Source organism: Thamnophis elegans, chromosome Z (genome assembly GCF_009769535.1).
Source record: "Thamnophis elegans isolate rThaEle1 chromosome Z, rThaEle1.pri, whole genome shotgun sequence".
NCBI classification, from domain to species: Eukaryota; Metazoa; Chordata; class Lepidosauria; order Squamata; family Colubridae; genus Thamnophis; species Thamnophis elegans.
Genome location: NC_045558.1, coordinates 46,074,500 through 46,096,445, shown reverse-complemented (window position 1 = coordinate 46,096,445; position 21,946 = coordinate 46,074,500). Strand labels below are relative to the sequence as shown.

At 39.7% G+C, this 21,946-nt stretch overlaps 1 protein-coding gene across 1 annotated transcript in view; it reads right to left on the bottom strand.

The window, feature by feature from the left end:
- Nucleotides 1-406: 406 nt before the first annotated feature.
- The window catches only part of KCNH8 (potassium voltage-gated channel subfamily H member 8), a 215,977-nt gene continuing 194,437 nt past the window's right edge, over nucleotides 407-21,946 (bottom strand). The window contains exons 13-16 of the mRNA XM_032237738.1: nucleotides 20,788-21,143; nucleotides 9,081-9,187; nucleotides 5,971-6,047; nucleotides 407-1,782 (exon numbers count right to left, since the gene is read on the bottom strand). Coding sequence (XP_032093629.1) covers nucleotides 1,090-1,782; nucleotides 5,971-6,047; nucleotides 9,081-9,187; nucleotides 20,788-21,143 — 1,233 coding nt within the window. The 3' untranslated portion in view covers nucleotides 407-1,089. The remainder of the gene's footprint in view (nucleotides 1,783-5,970; nucleotides 6,048-9,080; nucleotides 9,188-20,787; nucleotides 21,144-21,946) is intronic.

The window sequence follows — 21,946 nt, the reverse complement described above, 5'->3', positions numbered from 1 at the left end:
ACAAATATTTCAGCGGGTTCATAAATATCCTATAATTTATTGATTATTGATTTTTATGCTGGTGAAACAATTATATTTCTTTCTGAAAAAATTGGAGAAATATTTCCTTTTTACAGTTTAACCCAACTGTCAGGTTATTATCTTGATTGAAGAATATATGCAGGGGTTTTACTATGATATAGTTACTAGATCTATATTTTTAAAAATGAAAATGATGATGTTACATAATGACATAAATAAAAGCATCATACTTGGATAAAGTATTAGAGTTCAAAGTCCATCTGAATATTATATATACCATTCTGCTTTTATTCTTTTTTGAATAAAACAGTATCACTCTTATTATTTGCATTCTATTGGCATGGATAAATTCATTATAATTTCATGCAGTAGAGAAACGATAAGTTTTGAAGTTAAGAACAGTTTGATCTAATTTATAATAGCATGTACATGGGAATGCATTAGTTTTGAAGATTGCAAGCAAGGTAACACCTCAAATCCTTTAATATCTTTATAAATATTTTAAATACATACTTCTTATCAAGTATAGAAAAATAGTATATACATATATAATTTTTTTTATGATAAAGTGGTCTGATTTATATAACAAAGAACGTGCAACAATTAACCACTTCCTATCAGATCTATTTGGTTGATTGTCAAGGAGATGACATGCAATGGTAATGTCTTTCAGCCTTTAGAGCTCTGACATAAATACCAGCAAGAGTCTCAATCACCTGAAGGAAAATGGGTATTATCTAGAAGCAACAATCAAGCACTAAGAAAGAAAAATAAAATGGACAAAACAAAAAAACCTTCACTTCACACAGCACGTCTTCCTACTCCAAAGCTCCCTAGTCCTAGCTGTCCAAATTCTTTGGTTCTAAGGAGCAGTGAAGAATGACAAAAATTTCTGGAGTAATTGCACACAAAAAAACTTTTCTGTGTGCTTTTGAAATTTAGAAATCATTTCATTTCAGCCTCTGCCTTTGGATTTTCATGATCATCTAACAAAAGGCAAATTGTCATGCAGTACTGGATGATCTTACAAATATGGGACTTACTTGTATTATCACTCAATCAGTCCCATTATGCATTTATGGCTTTGCTGTCTCTAATGTCCTCTGTGCTGGTCTTAACGTCTTCTGAAGTTTGTCCAAGTGTAGTTCCTGTTGTTCCTTCCAAGTCCCAAGATCCTGGCAGGTTTTCAAGGCTTAATGAACTAACTCCCTGACTAAAGCTGCCTTCCTCAGATCTGCTGGGTAACACAAGGTGTAAGGATGTCTCAGATGAAGAACAGATAGATGACGACAGAGTTGCTGAAATAGACTGGAGAGGAGTCAAAGTAGTATCTGAATGGGGAGAAGAGCAGCCTACAAACTGCAAATTATCTTTTTGGATAACATGGTAATGGGAAGGTGAATATTCCAAGCCTGAAGTACAATAAAATTCACCATCCGTAGAATTTTGAACATGGGATTCAGTTCTTTGTGGGCTGCTACTAACGGAGGTTGGATCCATGTTCCAAATTCCTACAATGGTGTTGGAATGGCAGAGCTGTGCTTTGGTGCAAGTAACCTTTGGTACCTGCATATGCATACAGGGTTGCTGTGTAGTCCATGTCATTCTCTTTTGTAAGCTTTCCATGTTGGGACTTGTCACTGGGCCATGAATTGCACAGAAATCTGGTGATTTTTGGGCCACCAATAGGTTTTCCAGGAGATGAGTAACACTCTTCATGTCTTTCCTTAATTGAGAGACCTCTTGGCTCAAAGCAGTGACCTAGAATGCCATAAATTTATTTAATCACTCATTCATTCATTGGTATATATATATACACACACAGAGAGATATCATAAGAAAAGAAGGAGAATTGAGTCATAAAAACATTCCTAATATGATTTCTCCTTGAATATATGGGATCCAAAATGCTATTTCAAGATCAATTACTTCTATGGTGACAGTCTTCAAGTTTATGTATTCAGGAACTTGGCAGCTTTAGTATCAAATGTGTGACAAGATCAAAAGATCAAGGCTAATCCTGGCCTCTTGAGTCTCTCGATTACGAAGTCTAGTTATGTTCCTGCCCTATAGAAGTTCCTTATAAATTAAGCCTCTTTTATGCACATAGCATTTCTCCCATTGGGTTAGTCTGGACTGAGCACAGCTACTATTCAGGTAGAGGATTTTCTTTTAGAAATAATGGAGGTTATAATAATGAGCACATGTCACCCTTTGTTTGTGAGGAGCAAAGCTAGAAAGACCCATTTTGTTGGTTTGCTCTTGCATTTCTTCATGTCTGAATATGATGTTAGTCAATGTTATGCTTGACAAATTAGAAACAAGTTTTTCTGTTTTTTTTTTTTTAAAGTGAACCTGACTGAAAGGTTGCTTTTTATTTTTTTTATTGTTTATTATGTTGATATCAAAAGTATATTTTGTGGTGCAAAATATTCCCATGTGTACTTCGAATATTTTTCTGCAAATGTTGTTACATGTATCAGCAGATAGCAGCACCTGGACATCCTTGCCTGGATGAAACTAAGTAGGGTTATCATGGTTAGTATTTTGATAAGAGATCTCCAAGGAATGTCAGAGGTGTAGACAAGGATCTCTCTCTCTAAAATCTATATTTTAAATCAATATGGTGGTTGTGATTGAATCTCCAGCTCTTTTTACATGTGTCAAAACCTGTAAAAGGGGATAACTCTTAAATTGTGCAATTGCAACTATTAGGTTGATTTTCCAGCACTCACTTCCCCCTATGAATTCCCTGATTGTAAGAAAATTGGGATATATTATATTCTAGAGAAGACAATGGCAAGCCGCTTTTATAGTGTTGTCTAGGAAACAATATGCCGATAAAGTAATTGGAGGTTGAACCAAACTCAGAAATATAATTTGTACATAAAAGACTTTATATATATAATGGTATTTAATATAGCATAAAGGAATATGATGGAAAAGCAAATTTGCCAGACTTTGTTTGAGCAATTATTTTATTATAAAATAATACCAATTATATTTGGTTCAGTAAACTTATATTTTATTTCACTTTGATCTGACTTACAATTCTTTAATTGGGTGGGGGTTGTCTTACTAGTGTGTGAAATATAGTTATATTATATGTTCCTTTTACCAAACTTTTGGGTTTCTATTGGGGGATAGAAAACTGAACCTAAGAAACCTTGTTGTGAATCTTTGAAGTTGTTGAAATGGCAGTATAGACTGATTCAAACCACACGGAACCTTTCAATTGAAAACGGATGATAATATTTCTTTTGCAAACAATTTATTATCCACTCTATTCTATTGAATGAATTGAGAGGTTTAGTGAGGTATTGTATCTCAATAGTTTTGTAATTCTTTAACTTTTAAATCTATATTTTTATATTATAACTTCATTTTTCTGTATTATAACTTCAAAGAATCTGAAGAACTGTCTTTGATTTTGTATATAGACAATGGATCATACAGTAATAAGATTTGTGTAGGCTTTAAGACAGGGATGTCAAACTTGCAGTATCAGGTCATCATGTGACGTTTGTGCCTTCTCCACCTTTGGTAAACTGGGAGTGGGGGTGGCCAATGTGTGACGTTTGTGGCCCGCGGCCTGCGAACTTGATACCTGCTTTAAGATGATTTGGGAAGATCTAGAACAACTTGATGTGGCCAACTCACCATGGCTGATTCACCATGGCCAACTGTCCCTGTGGGACAATTTACTACAGACAATTCAAATAGGATAGCTTAAGAGAGGGTCAAATGGATTGCAGCAGGCCTTGTCTTGCTTTAGGCTAAGGCCTGCTGCAATTCACTTGCCCCTCTCTTGAATTATCCTGTGTTGAATTGTTAAATTGTCCTGTGATGAGTTGACCTGCAGAGAGTTGGTTGCAGAGAGTTGCCCCATTCTGGATTTTGAAACAGTGCTTAGAAGAGTGCTTCAGAATTGTAGCATTAATTAATATTGCTCTTCCTATTTCCAAGTTCCATGAAACTGAAAGAAAGATGTGGCTAGTTTAACAGTCAATTTAAAGTAGCAGCCTCATTTTTCAGGATTGTGAGGAAGCTTGAAATCATTGCTGTTTTAATCAGCAGGAGCTTCAATTCTTTTGTATTGCATATGTATTAAAGAGGTAACTACAAAAAGTAGCAGTCTCATTTTTCAGGACGTATGTACATATGTATGTATGTATTAAATTAATTGGCTATGCACTTTAACACAGCATAACTCTGAGAAGTTTATATTAAAAAGATAAAACTATACCAAACTATATACAATATGAATAAAATACTATAAAAATATAAATTTTATATTTATGGTCCTTCTATTTTAAATATATATTTAAAATCTGAGCTGTCTGTTGTTGTTCCCTGCCTTTTTCAGTGATCTCGGGTTATTGATTGTTGACTGCTATTACTTTTGGGTTATTGATTGTTGACTGCTATTTCCCTGAAAATAAGTCAGGGTCTTATTTTCTTTTGACCCCTGAAATAAGTGCTTGGCCTTATTTTGGGTGAGATCTTATTATTTTTGAGGTGCAGGAAGTGGCGAGCATGGTCACCTCATTCAAAAATCTCCAGAATGTTCAAAAGTCCCGAAAAGATTAATTAAAATTCATCTTTTTGAGGTTGGATCATTTTGGAGATTTTCCCAGTGAATCATAGAAAATAGTTCCAATTCCAGGGTAAGAGAATATACTCTGAAGAAACATGTAATATATCTCAACTGTTTGATGTAGAAAATACTTTCATTATGATTGAATCGATTAGCATTTATGCTCTTGGGGTTTTGATACATTTTACTGTATGGGTGTATTTGAAAATAAGCCAAAAAGTTTAATGTGATAAACTCCTCCTATTATATTGTAAAATTGTAGACTTAATTCTATCATATGAAAAAAAATATCTTTTTGGCTGTTGAATACATGCTCATTCCTACTAAAGTAAGAAATGAATGCACCAGTGACATGCGGTGAGGTTGATACCTGGTGAGGCTCGGGGGGGGGGGAATTTGAATCGCGGGAGCAACCAAGCGCCCGGGTCTGCAGCAAAGGCGCTTGGTGGCTCCCGCGATGCAAAGTGCCCCGCTGCCCCCCGCTGTCCCGACCTGCGTCCGCTGCTTCTCCAAGCTCTGCCTCTGGAAGTCCCGGATCGCCTCTGGGGGAAGGCTGAGTGAAAAACGGAGCAAAGCTTCTCTGCGGCCTCCCGGCGCTGCCCAGAGGCTCTTGCAGGAGCACGTGTCAGCGGCCAGCGGCCTGGAACGGCCCCGGCTGTGAGACAGACAAGGGAGCACTTAAAGTAGCCGCTGCCGCTGCTGCCACCACCGCCACGCTGTGGCGGCGGCGGCTGCTGCTTTAAGTGCTCCCTTGTCTCACAAGCAGGCCGGCGGCAGCATCGGGGATGGTGGGGCACTTACTTTGCATTGCGGGAGCTGCCAAGCGCCCAGGTCTGCAGCAAAGAGGCAGGCAGCCTCCTCCTTCTCGCCCACTCCTCTCTCCTCTGAAGCATGCCCCGCCCAACATAAGCGTGCTCAAGAAGACACGATTGGCTGCTTCCAAATGAGGAGGCGGTAGAATTAGTGCCTCTTTTCCATCTGAACTTCTTTGCCTTTTAACTCTTTATTAACTTTTAGAAGGTGAAAAATTCCTTATGGAAAAGAGGCCCCGAGTTCTCTCGCCTCCTGCTTTGATTAACACTAAGCAGACACCAAGCCACTGTGACCTGGAATCTGGTAGCAACTATCTTGGCTTTAATTATTTAAAAAAAATATTTAAATTTCTTTCTTTTTCCTGAGGAGACTGGTGAGGCTCCGCCTCCCTTGCCTCTAATGACTGCATGTCCCTGGAATGCACATATATTCCACTTTTATCCCCAAAGCTGCTATTTATGAAACCTTAGAGTGTATCTAGTTTTTACAATGTATCAGAATCTACAGAATAATTTCAATGAAATACAAAAAGAACTTACCTGATTATTAAGCTTGTTGATCTGTTGTTTCGTTTCTTCTGCTTTGATAACTAACACAGCAGCACCAACTTCATTCTCTGTAATCACAACAATGCATAGGAAGGAAAGTCGTGTACTAATAATGTATAGGCTTAATGTTGTTTCCTGGCTTTCTTCTAATCAGAGAGACAACTGTGTACCGACTGTATCAAAACTAGCATTTAAAACTAAGTGCAATTCCAACAACTTGGAATTTCATAAAGATAGGAGAGATCATGATGAATACAGATTCAAAAATATATTAAAAAATTGAACTCGGAGCTGAAACTGATCTTTAAACAATGTGCTGTAGATGTCATATGTAAGGTGACCAGACGTCCTGATTTTGGCAGGGACAATTTGTCCCGTGTCCCGGGGCATTTTAAAAAAGTCCCAATTTTCTGGCTTCATGTTGAAAGCCCAGTGGATTTGCTTAAGAAATCTTAACTGGGGCAAGACAAAAGACACTCTGTCTAACCCTCTCTCTGTCCCAGTACTTTCATTGAAGATATTAAAACATTAAAGCAAGAAAACGGACACCCCCCCCGCCCTTTTACCTCCTTTTATAAGAAAAAATGACCCAGTACCATAGAGCTCCAGGAAATACTTGGCTAGAGAAGTCGCAAGTGTTCCTTCCTGGATTTTCCAGAGGGGTGGGGCACGGAGGTTGGAGGTCGGCTCGTGTGGAAAAAATGGTGGCAAAGTTTCTTTGAAAAATATTTCCCTGAATAATTTCATCATTTTAATTTGCTCAGTTCTTTGTATTAACATCTACATCATTCTGGATTGCCTTGGAGTTCCTGCCGGCTGGCAAGTGAGCTGGGTTTTTTTCTTTTATTTTTTTTAATGTATTTTAAAATAATATTTTATTTATTGTGCATAGGATTTTTTTAAATAGTTTTATTCTGTGTGGATTCTTTTTTTAAATTGTCTTAGACTATTTAAAAAAAGATTCTATCCAAAATAAATTGAAGTGAAACCATTTTTAAAAATTCTATGTACAATACTTTGAAATATATTGTGCATAGAATTTTTAAAAATAGTTTTACTTCAATTTATTCTGTGTGGAATAGTTTGAAATGTTTTACTTCAATTTATTCTGTGTGGATTCTTTTTTTTAAATTGTCTTAGACTATTTAAAAAAAGATTCTATCCAAAATACAAAATGCCAGCTGCAGTTATTCACTTAAGAACTGTGGCAAGAAAGGTGGTATAATGGACTTAGTGACCAAAGTTACAATGGCATTGAAAAAAGTGACTGATGACCATTTTTTCACACTTAGCAACCATTTTCACACTTAGTGACCATTGCAGCATCCTAATGGTCACGCGATCAAAATTTTGATCTGTTGATTTTGGCAACAGATTCGTATTTATGATGGTTTCAGTGTCCTGGGGTCATATAATCACCTTTTGACAAAATCAAATGGGGAAACCAGATTCACTTATGCTACTAACTTATCAACTGCAGTTATTCACTTAAGAACTGTGGCAAGAAAGGTGGTATAATGGGCTTAGTGACCAAAGTTACAATGGCATTGAAATAAGTGACATGACCATTTTTCACGCTTAGCGACCATTTTCACACTTAGCGACCATTGCAGCATCCTCATGGTCACATGATAAAAATTTGGATGTTTGGCAACAGTTACAATTTATATTTGTAAATTGTAGTTATGTTGAAATAAAAAAAGTATTACAATACAATTTTTGCGTTGTATGAACATTTTTGTTGCTGCGTATAAAATTTTTAATCAAGCCACCCCCCCCTGCCCGGTCAAAGGTGTCCCTCTTTACCAATCTGAAAATCTGGTCACCTTAGTCGTATGTTCTCTGTGTTAGATGTTATGGCATCAGATCAGAAGTCTATGTGGCTTCTAATGAGGACTCAGAGTCTTATAGTCACACAACATCCTCTGTGTGTGTGTGTGTGTGTGTTTCTTTTGATTTCTTTATAATGCACATCAAACCAGACAATTAATTTAGCAACCATATTGAGTATGTTCAACAGTACAAGGCACTTTTATAATAACTTATAATTTGTTGATTCATATATTAGGCTCAGCCAAAACCAGTTCACATTATGCCTTGCCTCAAGATGCATAAAACCACTATAAGTAAGACATGCAGTTATTCCTCATCTATTTCCTATCTTTTACACAATCATTTTATATTTTCTTGAAGGACTTGGAGAATTATTAAATATCTTCAGGTTGACTAAAACATGGTCTAGAGAGCTTTTACTCTTTTTTTTTCAGTGAGGTCTTTACAGGGCTGCTCATAAGAAAAGGAACATGATTTTTCTTTAAGCAAATAAACAAACAAAACTTAGGATATAAAACATTATTAGGCAATTAATAAAGACAAACCTTAGTGCCATTTTCAATGTCTATTTTCAAACATGTAAAATATTTGAAAAGATTTCAAATATATAAAATAACAATTCATTTTCAAAATTCACCTAATGAATATTTTTTGTTGCAGAAAGCCAAATTGTAAAAAATTAATACTTTAATTTTATTAAACAATGTTTTGTAATATATCTTCATTAGTTATTTAATAGTCAATATTACTAGATAATGTTTTAATCTAGTAAATATTTATTTTCATTTTAAAGATATTATTCTTTTATTACTGCATGTACTACACTTCAACTAAATTTAAAGCTAAATATTTAAATCTATCTATATAAGTATAAGTGACCTTATAGCATTTCATTCTGGACACTATTAATCAATTATGTCAATTACTCAAAATAGTCAATTGTTAGACAAACATGTTACTTTCCTAATTCACTATTATTGTAATGAGCACTTTTGTGCAGCTTCTAAAGCCCTTCAGAATAGCTTAGATTTTGAAACAACAATATTTATAATAATCAAAATCTGCTCATTTATTTATTAAGTGACAAGAAAATTCATCTAAGAAACAAGGACTTTGCACTTTTTTCCTGACACTTTTATTCTGGTAGGACTTGATATGCCAGTCTACTTACACGTAAGGATTTTTCTCACACTATGCAATACAAAAAAAGCTTTCCTCTCCAAAATGATGCAGTATGAATAATTTGTGAGGTACAATACAGTACTAACCCCCGATGATAGGAGATGATCTGGATTCTTGCCGCAATTGTTCAGAGCCAAACTCAAATGCCTGGTTTTCCTCATTGTTCCCATCATCCTCTGTTCCATCAACAATCCTGCCCCCCCCCCAAAAAAAAACAAAAAGGAAACAAAACAAAACATAAGCTTGAACTATTTTTACAGAAATCTCATTGATCAATCATGCTATAATATAGTATAAACAACATATATATATTTTTGGAGCAATATAATATTTACAATATGAATCTCATTATTTGCACCTAAACTCTTACAAGAACAAAGTAAAATAAGACTGATGATTAGTGATATTTCAATTTGTATGTTTTTAAAGCAATTATCATTGATGGATTATGGTCATCTTACTGAAATATTATTGGTATCATATAAGGTTTTATCAATAATGCTAATCTTGAGGCTTAGTTTTATTTGGTTTCTCTATTATTACTACTATTATTAAAATTCCAATTAAAACATTTAAAAATGTCCTCTAGGGATGAAGGAAATATACATTTTGCATTTGAATGTGACCTATAGAATTTTTCATTTTTAAGCAATACCTGACAACATTAAATTAAAATGTATGTTTTAGAATTCTGAGCCGCAATATACAAACAATAAAAATCTTTGTGCAAAACATTTGTGCAAAAATTCCTTTAATATATAAAGATATAAGGTAATTATTTTCTTATTAACATTAAGAGAACATTAAAAAAATTAATTAGGTGGATTCATGCAAAAAACAAGTAATGTTGAAGAAATAAGATTATAGTGCAGCTAAAAATCACAGTATCTGAAGAGTTCTCAAAGGATAACTATCCAGAAAGACAAGATTGAGAGCAGATCATGAGAGCATAATAAGCGCCAAGTATTTTCAGAGGTAGTTAGACAGAAGCTTTTAATGATATATCAGTCTTAGTTAAACCTTGTGTGTATAGAGATTATAAAATATGTATCCGATCCCAAATATCGGAGAACCATCCTAGCTAACCCTTCCCTGCTACTCCTTGATTCATTTAATCTGGCTCTCTATTTCCCCTGAAATTCTGGTTTAATCAGAAGCTATTAGAGACCAGATTTCTCTATCCCCCCCACCCTCTCCATCTCAGCATTATCTTCTTACAGGTTTCAGAAATATGGGTCTCAAGTTATTTTTCTAATTGATCTTAGAAAAAAAACTGCTTGGATCTTCAAAACAAAACACAGATTTTTCCTCTCTCACCAAAAGAATGAGCAGCACTCGAACTTTGGCCTATTGTACATGCTGGTGGTTTTTTTTTTTGGCCCTTCTTATGATGGTGGGTTTCTTTATTTATTAGTGAATAGGAAAAGCTTATTCTAGCTGATGTAGATATTTACTGTTTGCCTGATATCCTGGGTTAGCTAGGGTTGAACTGTGTTCAAGGTTCTTAAATGAAATGGCTCTGTGTATGTTCCAGTGGCTTCAATGTTTGCATTCCTGTGTTACGATTGTTCAGACTTTGGTACATAAACAGAGGTAAATGTGGGGCAAAAAGTTTTCTCTTAGAGGAACTAATTGCCCTAAGCACAGAAGCAGCTGTGTTACTCCTATGAGAACTTCAGCTGGAAAATTGATCACTGTGCTATGAATGCTACAAGAACGCCTGAGGCTTCACAGGTATATTTGCTTCATGCAGGAAAACAATAGCTATTTGCCATGTAATATTTTGTTTGCAAAATAGCAAACAAATGAATATTAAACTTCATTGTATAACAGACATTTATTGATTGATTTAGTAATTCACTGACGTTCTAATTTCTCAAAATATTTTCAAGCCACAATGGAAGTTTACAAATGAAGTTTCAACTGAATTTTAGAACTATCTCTAGCCTGCAAATATTAAAACTGAATATAATCTTGTACAGGTAATCCTTGACCACTGTAATTGAGCCTCAAATTACAGCTGTAAGTCGTAGCAGTTGTTAATGGATCACCATGTGATTGCCTGATTTTAAAAACTTTCTTGTAAGTTTTGCAATGAGAAATTTGAAGTAAATACCAGAAGCCAGCAAAATACAAAAGACCACATGTGATTTGCAGTATCCTGCAAATGCTATAAATGCATGAAGGGACACAAAATGTGATCACATGACTACCAATGGGGATGGGCAGCGATTGGAATTTTGGAACTGGGTTCTGGGCAGGTCTGGTATAAATTTTAACTGTCACTAAGTTACTTATTGTTAAGAGAGGACTACCTATGTGTAAAATGCAACATGGCAGAGGCAATTTTATCTCAACACAGTGCACTTATATTTATGAGTATCTACTCACATAAGACCCTTTCACCAGGGGTGGGCTTCAAAATTTTAGCAAGGGGTTCTCTGTCTGGTTGCTGGATTGGTCTGGCCCATGGTGGACGTGGCCTAGTCGGCCTGCTGCACCATCCTGTGGGGAAGATTTTGCCCTCCCCAGGCTCCAGAGGGCCTCTGGAAATATTTCTGGCCTTCTTGAACTTCCGCTAGGCGCGTTTTTCGTCCTCCTCAAGTCTCCATGCATGCTCTGCACTTACCTGCATCCAAAACAGGCCATGTGGGAACTCCTGGAAGGGGCAGGACGTGTATGTGGGGCCAGCCAGGAGTGGGATTTGGGGGGTTCTCCAAACCATACAGAATCTTAGCTAGAGGTTCTCCCAAAGCTCTGCAAACCCCCAGCAGCCCATCCCTGCCTTTCACTCATAACTATATGCATACAGCTGTACATGCAGTAAGTATAATAGAACACTGAAATTCAATGCCATTTGAATTTCAGCACTGCTACCTATATTACACTCACTGTATTCTGAATCATTACAGTTTAGCACACATGCCCCCTTCCTTCCTTTCTTATTTCCTCCCTCCTTCCCTTCTGCCTTGCCTTGCCTTTAACTTATAAGAGATACAGCAAGAAAGCTTTTCTCATCATTGTCTATCATTGAAATTGTATTATTGTGTACCAAGACCTTGGGTTGAGCCGTAATGACTAGGCGGAGACGGGAATAAAGAGGCTAACAAGTTTGTTACCTAACAGTAACAAGCTAACAGTGTGGAACCGGCTTCAGACAGGAACAACAGCTGTTCATCTGACAGCTCCCTTTTATACTAGGAGCTGTCAGACGACCAGCCAATCAGCTGTAGGAAAAACGCGCATTTTCGTTCATCTGTCAACTCGGTGAGGTCATGTACGACCAAAAAACATTCAAAACAGGCCGTATAGGACTCCCATGTCTCGGAGCCTTGGTTGAACGGCACGAAAGTTAACGTGGCCATTCCTGTCAGGCTGGCGGCGACGTCTTGTCGCAGCAATAGCAATAGTTAGACTTATATACCGCTTCATAGGGCTTTCAGCCCTCTCTAAGCGGTTTACAGAGTCAGCATATTGCCCCCAACAACAATCCGGGTCCTCATTTTACCCACCTCGGAAGGATGGAAGGCTGAGTCAACCTTGAGCTGGTGAGATTTGAACAGCTGAACTGCTGAACTGCAGTCAGCTGAAGTAGCCTGCAGTGCTGCATTTAACCACTGCGCCACCTCGGCTCTTTAGAGAAACACGGTTCCTAGTGACTCAGCTAGTGACTTCAGCGGTAGTGACAAGCTCACTCACACCTCAGTTCGGCAATCCCACCTTCGTCGCCAGTATTGTGTACCAGGACCTTGGGTTGAGCCGTAATGACTGAGGCGGAGACGGGAATAAAGAAGCTAACAAGTTTATTCCCTAACAGTAACAAGCTAACAGTGTGGAACCAGCTTCAGACAGGAACAACAGCTGTTCATCTGACAGCTCCCTTTTATACTAGGAGCTGTCAGACGACCAGCCAATCAGCTGTAGAGTAACTCCCGCTTAAACACAATTTTATTGAGTATGTTCAGAATGTGATACTCCTTTATCCTACGCTTGTGCAAGCGTAGTCCTGAAGATAGGCCGGGCGCCACCTAATGCGGCTGGAAATGCGAGGCCCTCTGTCGCCACCTGGGGAAGATGGTCGACTTGCCGAGGACTCTATTTCGCAGGATAGCAGCAGCGCGGGTCGCAGAGGCACCAAGGACTGGGCTGGCCCACCAGGTAAGTCGCCGCTTCGGGCTTCAGCGTTGGCTTCTTGACTGGTCACGGCCTCTGCATTTCTGGGCCCTGTGTTGTTCTCTGTTGGTTGCGGGACAAGCTGGTCAGTCGGTGCACTTTTCCTGCTCCGTAACTGGTCACAATGGCGCTTCCAGGTCCTCCCGTCGTTCAGCTTCACCCTGTAGGAGCAGGGTCCGGTCTGGTCAGTCACAACGCCCGGTAGCCACAAGGGATGCCCTACGTAGTTTCTGGCATACACTGCCTCCCTGCGGCCAAAGGAACGGGCACCCCCATGGGAGTCTAGAGGTGTCAGGGTTGAATAATTGGGATGCAGGCGGTCTAGGGGCGTCCTGATGCGGCGAACCATTAAGAGTTACGCGGGGCTGGTGTTAGTGTCTGGGGACGGGGTGGTATGGTGTGCCAATAGGAAGGCGTCAATGTGTTCCTGCCAACCCAGGTGGCCCATTTTAGCAAGGGCTTCTTTAACGGAGCGCACCATGCGCTCCGCTAGCCCATTACTAGCCGGGTGGAACGGGGAGATAAGTGCATGGCAGACCCCCAACGAGGCCAGGTAAGCCTCGAATTTGGCGGATGTAAGCTGGAGTCCGTTATCGGACACCAGAACGTCCGGGAGGCCATGGGTGGAAAACAACCACTGGAGTGCCCCTATCAGGGCATCAGAGGTAGTAGAGAGCATGTGGATGACCTCCACCCATCTGGAGAAGGCATCCATAGCAATGAGGAGCATGCGACCCTGAATCGGACCCACGAAGTCCACATGCAAATGGGACCTTAGTGTGGAGGGCGGCTCACAAACATGGGGCTTGGCCTTTGGGGGGAATGCCTGGGCTCCCTGGCATTGAGAGCATCCTGCAACGTGGGCAGCAATGTCCTGATCTAACTTAAGCCACCATACATAACTATGGCCCAGGGCTTTCATCCGGACAATGCCGGGATGAGTGCTATGTAGCTGCCTCAAGACAGTAGTCCTCAGTGAGGCCGGAACAATAACGCGATAGCCCCATAAAAGGCAGCCGCGTTGAACTGACAGTTCCGCTAGTCGCAATTTGTAGGGAAGGAACTCAGGGCCCACGGTGTCTTTGGGCCACCCCTGCCTAACCAATCTAGGACTCGGGAAATTACCTGATCCTTTGCAGACGACCGGGCGATGTCAGCGGAGACCGGCAGGTTGGGATCGTCTACCAGGAACACCAGGGAAATGGCAGCAGGGTCATCAAGGGCGTCGGATAGGGGGCACTGGCTGAGGGCATCGGCGTGAGTGATTTGTTTGCCAGGGTGGTGCTGGAGCGAGTAGTCATAGGCGGCAAGGAAAACAGACCAGCGGGTAACGTGAGGGGACATGACCTGCGGAGCCTGACGGCCACTGGCCAGCAACCCAAGGAGCGGCTTGTGGTCGGTGATGATGAGGAAACGACGGCCATAGACATAGTGGTGGAATCGGTGCACCCCAGCCACGATGGCGAGGGCCTCTTTGTCTATCTGTACATAGTTCCATTCAGCGGCAGACAGGGTGCGGGAGAAGAATGCCATAGGAACCTCAACACCGCTGGGCAGTTGGTGGCAAAGGACGGCGCCCACCCCGTAGGGTGAGGCATCGCAGGCGAGAATGAGAGGCAAGTGCTCGCTGTATTGGGCAAGCACAGCATTAGAAACCAAGAGGTACTTGACAGCACAGAAAGCGGCAGCCTCTCGGCGGCCCCAGAGTCAGGGCGCACCAGAGTCCAAGAGGCGGTGGAGCGGTTCGGCCACAGAGGCCTTGTGGGGCAGGAACACAGCGTAAAAGTTCAGGAGGCCTAAAAAGGCCTGTAGTTCAGCTCTATTTGTTGGAGGAGGAGCCTCCACGATGGCTTTGGTCTTGGCAGCAGTAGGGTGGATGCCTTGGGCATTGACCAGGAACCCCAGGAAATCCACCTGGAGGACGGCGACTTGACACTTGTCCCATTTGACTTTAAGCCCGACCTGCTGGAATCTGTGTAGTACAGCTTGTAGTCGTGCCATGAGCTCCTCATGGTTGGACACAGAAATGAGGACGTCGTCAAAGTATGGGATGACGCCTCGGAGTCCTTGGAGCAGCCACTCCATTAAACTTTGAAAGAGTCCTGGGGCGATGCTGACCCCAAACTGCAACCGGTGGCACCTGAAGGCGCCCCGGTGTGTGATGATGGTTTGCGCTTCAGCTGCGGCATCATTGACTACCAGCTGCTGGTAAGCTTGGGCGAGGTCCAGCTTTGCATAGATGGACCCTTCTCCCAAGGTGTGTAGGAGGTGTTGGATGGCAGGGTGCGGTTGATGGAGCAGCGGTAGTCAATGCAGATCCTCACGCTGCCATCTGGCTTAATGGGCAAAACGATGGGGGTCTCCCACTGCGCATGGTCCATTGGCTCCAGGACCCCTTGAGCCACGAGCCTGTCGAGCTCATTGTCCACTTTTGGCTTGAGGGCGATGGGCGCCCTACGTGGCTTCATTCTCACGGGTGATACAGAGGGGTCGAGGTTGAGTGACACTGGGGTGCCAGTGTATTGGCCCAGCTGGCCATCGAACACGGTAGGGAACTCGTTAACGAGGCAGTCCAGATCAGTGGTTCCGAGATGATTGATGCCGCTGATTTGCAAACCGAGGGACTTGAACCAGTCCAACCCGAGAAGGCTGGGAAGCTTGCCTTCAACAATGATGAATGGCAACCGGCCCTCAAACCCCTTGAATTTCACTCTAACTTTGCTAGCGCCGATTACTGGAATCAGGTTGCCCTGATAGTCTCTAAGAGTCAAATTGCCACTCTGTAATTGGTGCTTAGCAAGATGTGGAATGAGGCGTTTGATGGTGCTCCATGACACAATAGAGGTTGCAGAGCCGGTGTCTAACTCCATCAGGCACGGGCTTCCCTCAATGTTGACAATCAGCTGGATCTTCTTTTGGAGACTGTGGCATGACTGCCAGTTGATCAGGTCGCCGTGTGCGGCGCGCCGGAGAATGGCATGGCAATCCACTCTCGGCTTCTTAGGACCGTCCTTTCTGCCCCGGAACTGCTGCAACATGTCATTCTGGAATTCTGAGGAGGACATAGGCTGGGTGGCCCGGCACACCCTGGCGATGTGGCCTTTTCTGCCGCATCGTTGGCAGAGGGCTTGCCTAAATCTGCACTCAGCTCTCTCGTGGTTGCCTCCGCACCCACTACATGCAGATCTAGGGTTGCCCTTTCATCTTTGGGAGCTCTTTTTGTTCGCCTCGTGAAGGCGGTTAATGTCCTCCTCCCCCTTGGGGTCTGAGTCTTCACTCTCATCCCCTTGGGGCTCGGCAGCCATGCTGAAGGTGCCGGAGGGGTGAATGACGGCAGCAGGCTGGTGTTTTATGATGATGGCTAGAGAAGAGGAAGCCATCTCAGCGGCACGAACTTCATCAAAAGCAGACTGGAACGATAGGTCTGCCTTTGCCAAGAGGCATCTCTGGAGCTTGAGATCACGAATGCCACAAACTAGGCAGTCGAGAAGGGCCTTGTCAAGGTTCCTGAACTTGCAGTGAAGGGCAGCTGACCGCAGAGCAGCAACATAATTACTGACGGATTCCCCTTCACTTTGGTTACACTGATGGAAAGCGTGCCGGCGGGCGATTTTGGAAGGCGATGGAGCATAATGGCTTTTCAGCTTAGTCATCAGTGCTGGCCATGGGACAGCCTTGATAGGTTCAGGGGCTGTGAGAGTCCTTTCTGTATGGAACACATCCATTCCGCAGACTGACAGGAAAAACACGCATTTTCGTTCATCTGTCAACTCGGGGAGGAAAACATTCAAAACGGGCCGTATAGGACTCCCATGTCTCGGAGCCTTGGTTGAACGGTGCGAAAGTTAACGTGGCCATTCCTGTCAGGCTGGCGGCGACGTCTTGTCGCAGCAGAGAAACACGGTTCCTAGTGACTCAGCTAGTGACTTCAGCCGTAGTGACCAGCTCACTCACACCTCAGTTCGGCAATCCCACCTTCGTCGCCAGTATTGTGTACCAGGACCTTGGGTTGAGCCGTAATGACTGAGGCGGAGACGGGAATAAAGAAGCTAACAAGTTTATTCCCTAACAGTAACAAGCTAACAGTGTGGAACCAGCTTCAGACAGGAACAACAGCTGTTCATCTGACAGCTCCCTTTTATACTAGGAGCTGTCAGACAATCAGCCAATCAGCTGTAGAGTAACTCCCGCTTAAACACAACTTTATTGAGCATGCTCAGAACGTGACAGATATTTTTTTTAAAAACATGTTTGATTATTATACTTTCTCCAATTCATTTGAAAATATACCCTTTGCTATTAAACCTTATCAAAACTGAACATCAATTCTGTATTGAGAATAAGGAGACATTTCTTTCTCAAACACATTGAAAACATGCCTTTTTAATGCAGCAGGTAACCAACAATACCCTCTACTGTAAGGTACAACATTGGGGCCATCATCATTTGTTGAAGCAGATTCTATTGATGAATATTTATGCAAACTTTGGAAATGTGTATCTATCGATAAATATTTATTTATGGTTTCAACTATATTTAGCATAATGAAAATAGAATAGTAGCATGATGGAATAATAACTTCTTGAACTATTTTACACAGATTACAAAATATTCATTAAGGAAGATTGCTTTAATTCCTATCTGTCTAAAACTAAATACAGCAACATAGCCGTGGAGATCGCTCTAACTATTTTATGTTGTATAATTTATTTTATGCTCTATCAGTCAATTTAAAATGAAAAAGGGAGTGTCTCATCATATGCATTCATAGTTCTGATAATTTCAGTGAACTTTTCACAGATGAACTTCCTCCTCAATTGCATTTAATGTCTCAGCAAAAGCCCAGGAAAATGTATGTGTGTGTATATATATATATGTATATATATGTATATGTATGTATATATATATATATGTATGTATGTGTGTGTGTGTGTGTGTGTGTATGTGTGTGTGTGTGTGTGTGTGTGTATATACACACACATTTATATATATATAAAATCTAATAGATACCTTTCACCCTGGCTTCGCTGATAACGGATAAGAGCCTGTGGCCTAATGGCTAAGAAGTCTGCCTAGTATGTAATATAGCCCAGGTTCAAATCCCAGTAAGGGTATGGCTAGCTGATGAGAGCTAAATAGCTTGAAATAGATCTATACTAGTCTCCCTTTATTTATTTATTTATCAGCACAAATACAACAAAAATGTAACAAAAAGGCAACAGTAAAAATATTGGGTTTCTGCCTGGATGGTCTCTTGTGACGAGCCGAAGGACAGAGAATGGAAGTAGTGATCTTCCTCCCATATTTGGGCATACCAGGGGTTGTAAAAAAATAAATAAAAAATAAATAAAAAAATCTAATATATGTATGTATGTATGTATGTATGTGTGTGTGTATGTATGTATGTATGTATGTATGTATATATATATATATATATATATATATATATATATATATATATATATATGTATGTATGTATGTATGTATAAAGTTACTATATATATATATATATATGTATGTATAAAGTTTATTTTATATATATATATATATATATATATATATATATATATATATATATATATATAGTAACTTTATACATACATACATACATACATACATACATACATACATACATACATATATATATAGTAACTTTATACATACATATATACATATACATACATATATAACTATTTTTTATTTTGATAAATTTGGAATTCAATTTAATTGAAGAAAGATAGAATTTTAAACAAGAACTATGCAGATTCCAAAAAAAGAATATTTTGGCTTTTGTTCAAGATGTGGTTAATTAATTGCTACTCATATGTAAACTTTTGTTTAATACATACAATTTTGTTTTTGGACTTTAGAGAAATATGCAGTCAAGTATTCAATAAAACCTAAGGAACCTTTCCATTCTGATTGAATGCGATACTTGTATATATCATGATTTTCTTGCTTATGAATCAACCTTTCAAGTGTTTTTACAGCATCCTATTGTGCTTAAAGGCAGAGCTTTTGCACCATTGTGACCTAACAGATGCTCCAAACATCTGACCATAGACCAAAAATATAATGAGCCAGACACTTTTCAATTTTGTGCTACTTTTAGTTTGGTAGCTTTTTAAAATGACCAACTGATGTGAGTAGGGCCGCAAGGCCATCCTTGACTCATTTTAAGAGAATGGGCAAACCGGCCATAGATGCTTCTATGTACAATTTAACCCCAAATGTAGGAGAGTCAAAAGGTAAGTCAAGAGGACACATGAAGCAAGAATTACTAATGAGAAACCACTTATTTCCAGGCACTGGTATTTTAGGTACAACGTGGTGCTTGCAGCTATTTCTGCTTATGTTCTTGCTGTGCCAGAAATTAATCAGCTGAGCTGCTAGTGATAATAACAATATGCCATCCTTTAGGCATGGAGCCAATCATAGAGCAGTGCAAATGTTACATGTGGTTAGATCATGAATTAAGCTTGGAGTGAGTCCCCCAAAGTAGGCTCAGTAAGACTCATAACTGCATCTTCAAATGAGGTCATATAGGGCCGCATGAAAATGATCAAGAATTGGCTTAAGCTGTGAAATTAATTAGTTTGAGGCAGCCATATGCACTTGCTTTGCTCTGTTATGAATGGGAAAATTAATCAAGAAGCAGAGTTAATAATATATATTTGTTTAGTCTGAGATGAAAATTGCAGTGTATATCTCATAAACAAATCTGGCTGTGGAGGCGAACAGCTTTATATTCCAACTTACTTCAAAATGCTTAGCCATAGTTTTCTGATTCAGATAGAAAGGGAAACTACAATTAGCAGTGCCTTATTGGTTTGTTTTTCTGTCACAAGCAGCAAATTTAAACAGCAACTAGGCAACAGGATATTATGGATGACAAAACCAGCCGTGTGAATATACTCGTCCACTAATCCTGTTTGTGCCCTGATTATAGCAATTTATTTAAAACCTGTCATTATCATACATCATGGGATATTTTTCTCTCTGAAAACCATTCTGATAAATCTGTGGGATGCTGCATTTCAGATTGCAATGGGTTTTTTAAAGGAATACTAAAAGTAAAATGAGGCAAATCAATATTCTACTGATTTATATATAGATTTTAATTAGATTTTATCATAGCTATCAAAACCTCCATTCTTTGTAGGCATCTCTCTCTCTCTCTCTCTCTCTCTCTCTCTTCACACACATTTACACGTGAAATAACCACAGTATTTAAAAGCAAGGTTCCATAAGTGATGGCTGAAGACATACTGTTGTCTAAGGCACATGGCATTCTAACACCTCAAAAAAATGAATAAGAGCTTTAATTATTCTGATTATTAATAAAATATATCATTGGCAAATTTTGTGGTGTGGTCAAATAATAAATTTTGGGCCCACTCTTATATGTATTCCAGCCCCATTTAATGACTATAATGATACTCTGCACTGTAGTCTTGCAACCAAAATGAAATACCAATAATGCACATCATTTAGACCTGTGGAAACAGCAATGTAATTGAAATTAACACCAAGGAACAGAAATATGTCTTAGTGAAATGAAAAAAAAAAAAGAATGGCACATGAATGTGTCTATTTCAGCAAGGCTTCCCTGATGCTTACCGAGGGCTGAGGTCAGGAGGGATGATGCTGTTAAGTGATGAAAGATGCAGCTTCAGATTCTTCTCTTTTCGTTTGGAATAGTAATGGAGTTCAGTTTCATGCTTGGTTCTTGATGAGGTTGCACTGCAAACTCGGATGGGTGAGTGGAAGGGAACAGTACCTGAGGCCAACTGTTTCAAGTTTATCCCCAGATAGTTTTTATTGCTTCCCGATTTCTTTTGCTGAGAGGCTGTGCTTCTTGTGTGAATTGGGGAAAGAGTTGCTCCATCCTCGTCTGTCATGACTTCCTCTTCTTCCTCATCCTCCACAATGGATGGAAGTCTTTTATTTATGCTGCCATTTCCTTTGGAGTCTGACTAAAATAATGAATCATTTATATTAAACTTTTTTTTTTCAAAAGAAAGGAAGCTAGTTGTTCTATAGGTATATAAGTTGTTGAGCTATAACCACTTGAATCTAACCAGCCTCCCAGCCAGGAAATGTTTCTATGCATTTATCAGTTTTGGGGAATTTTTTAAAAGAATGAAGTACATATGAAACATATCTCCGAAAAGAATCAATGCATTAATTGGAAATGCTTTATAATTTTAGCTCAAACTAAACAAGTGCCTTCTAATAGATTTATATCCTCAATAATAAAAATTAAAGCTTTATATCCTGTCTTTACAGCATCATTGACTCCAATTTAAATGTGTGGACAAATTAACTTTCATTGCTCTTGTTTGTTTATCTATTCCTATGTTGTTATTCTTTCCTTTTAAACTCAATTCATAATGTATGCAAATAGAGAGGAGAGGAAGAAGACAAGATGCCCCTTCCATTAATATTCAGTTGCTTTGGGGAGGCAAGTAGACAAGTGGCAATAGCAAGATGAAAGACAATAAACAGCAGACCAGGGGAATATTGGCCTGGTGAATGGGTTTCTTCATATAGTCAATGATAATAAATCCTGGCACATGCAATCAGACCAACTTTCTATGTCTGGTCATGTTTTGTTACGATAAAAAACCCCATATGTCCTAAAACAAATCCAAGCTGTAAAAGAGATCAACATGAAAATAACAATTTATAATCAACATTTTAATTAGTCTTGCATTTCATTTGAAGTAGCATGAGGTAGCCATTATATAATTGTTAAATAAAAAAAAAAAGAATTAAT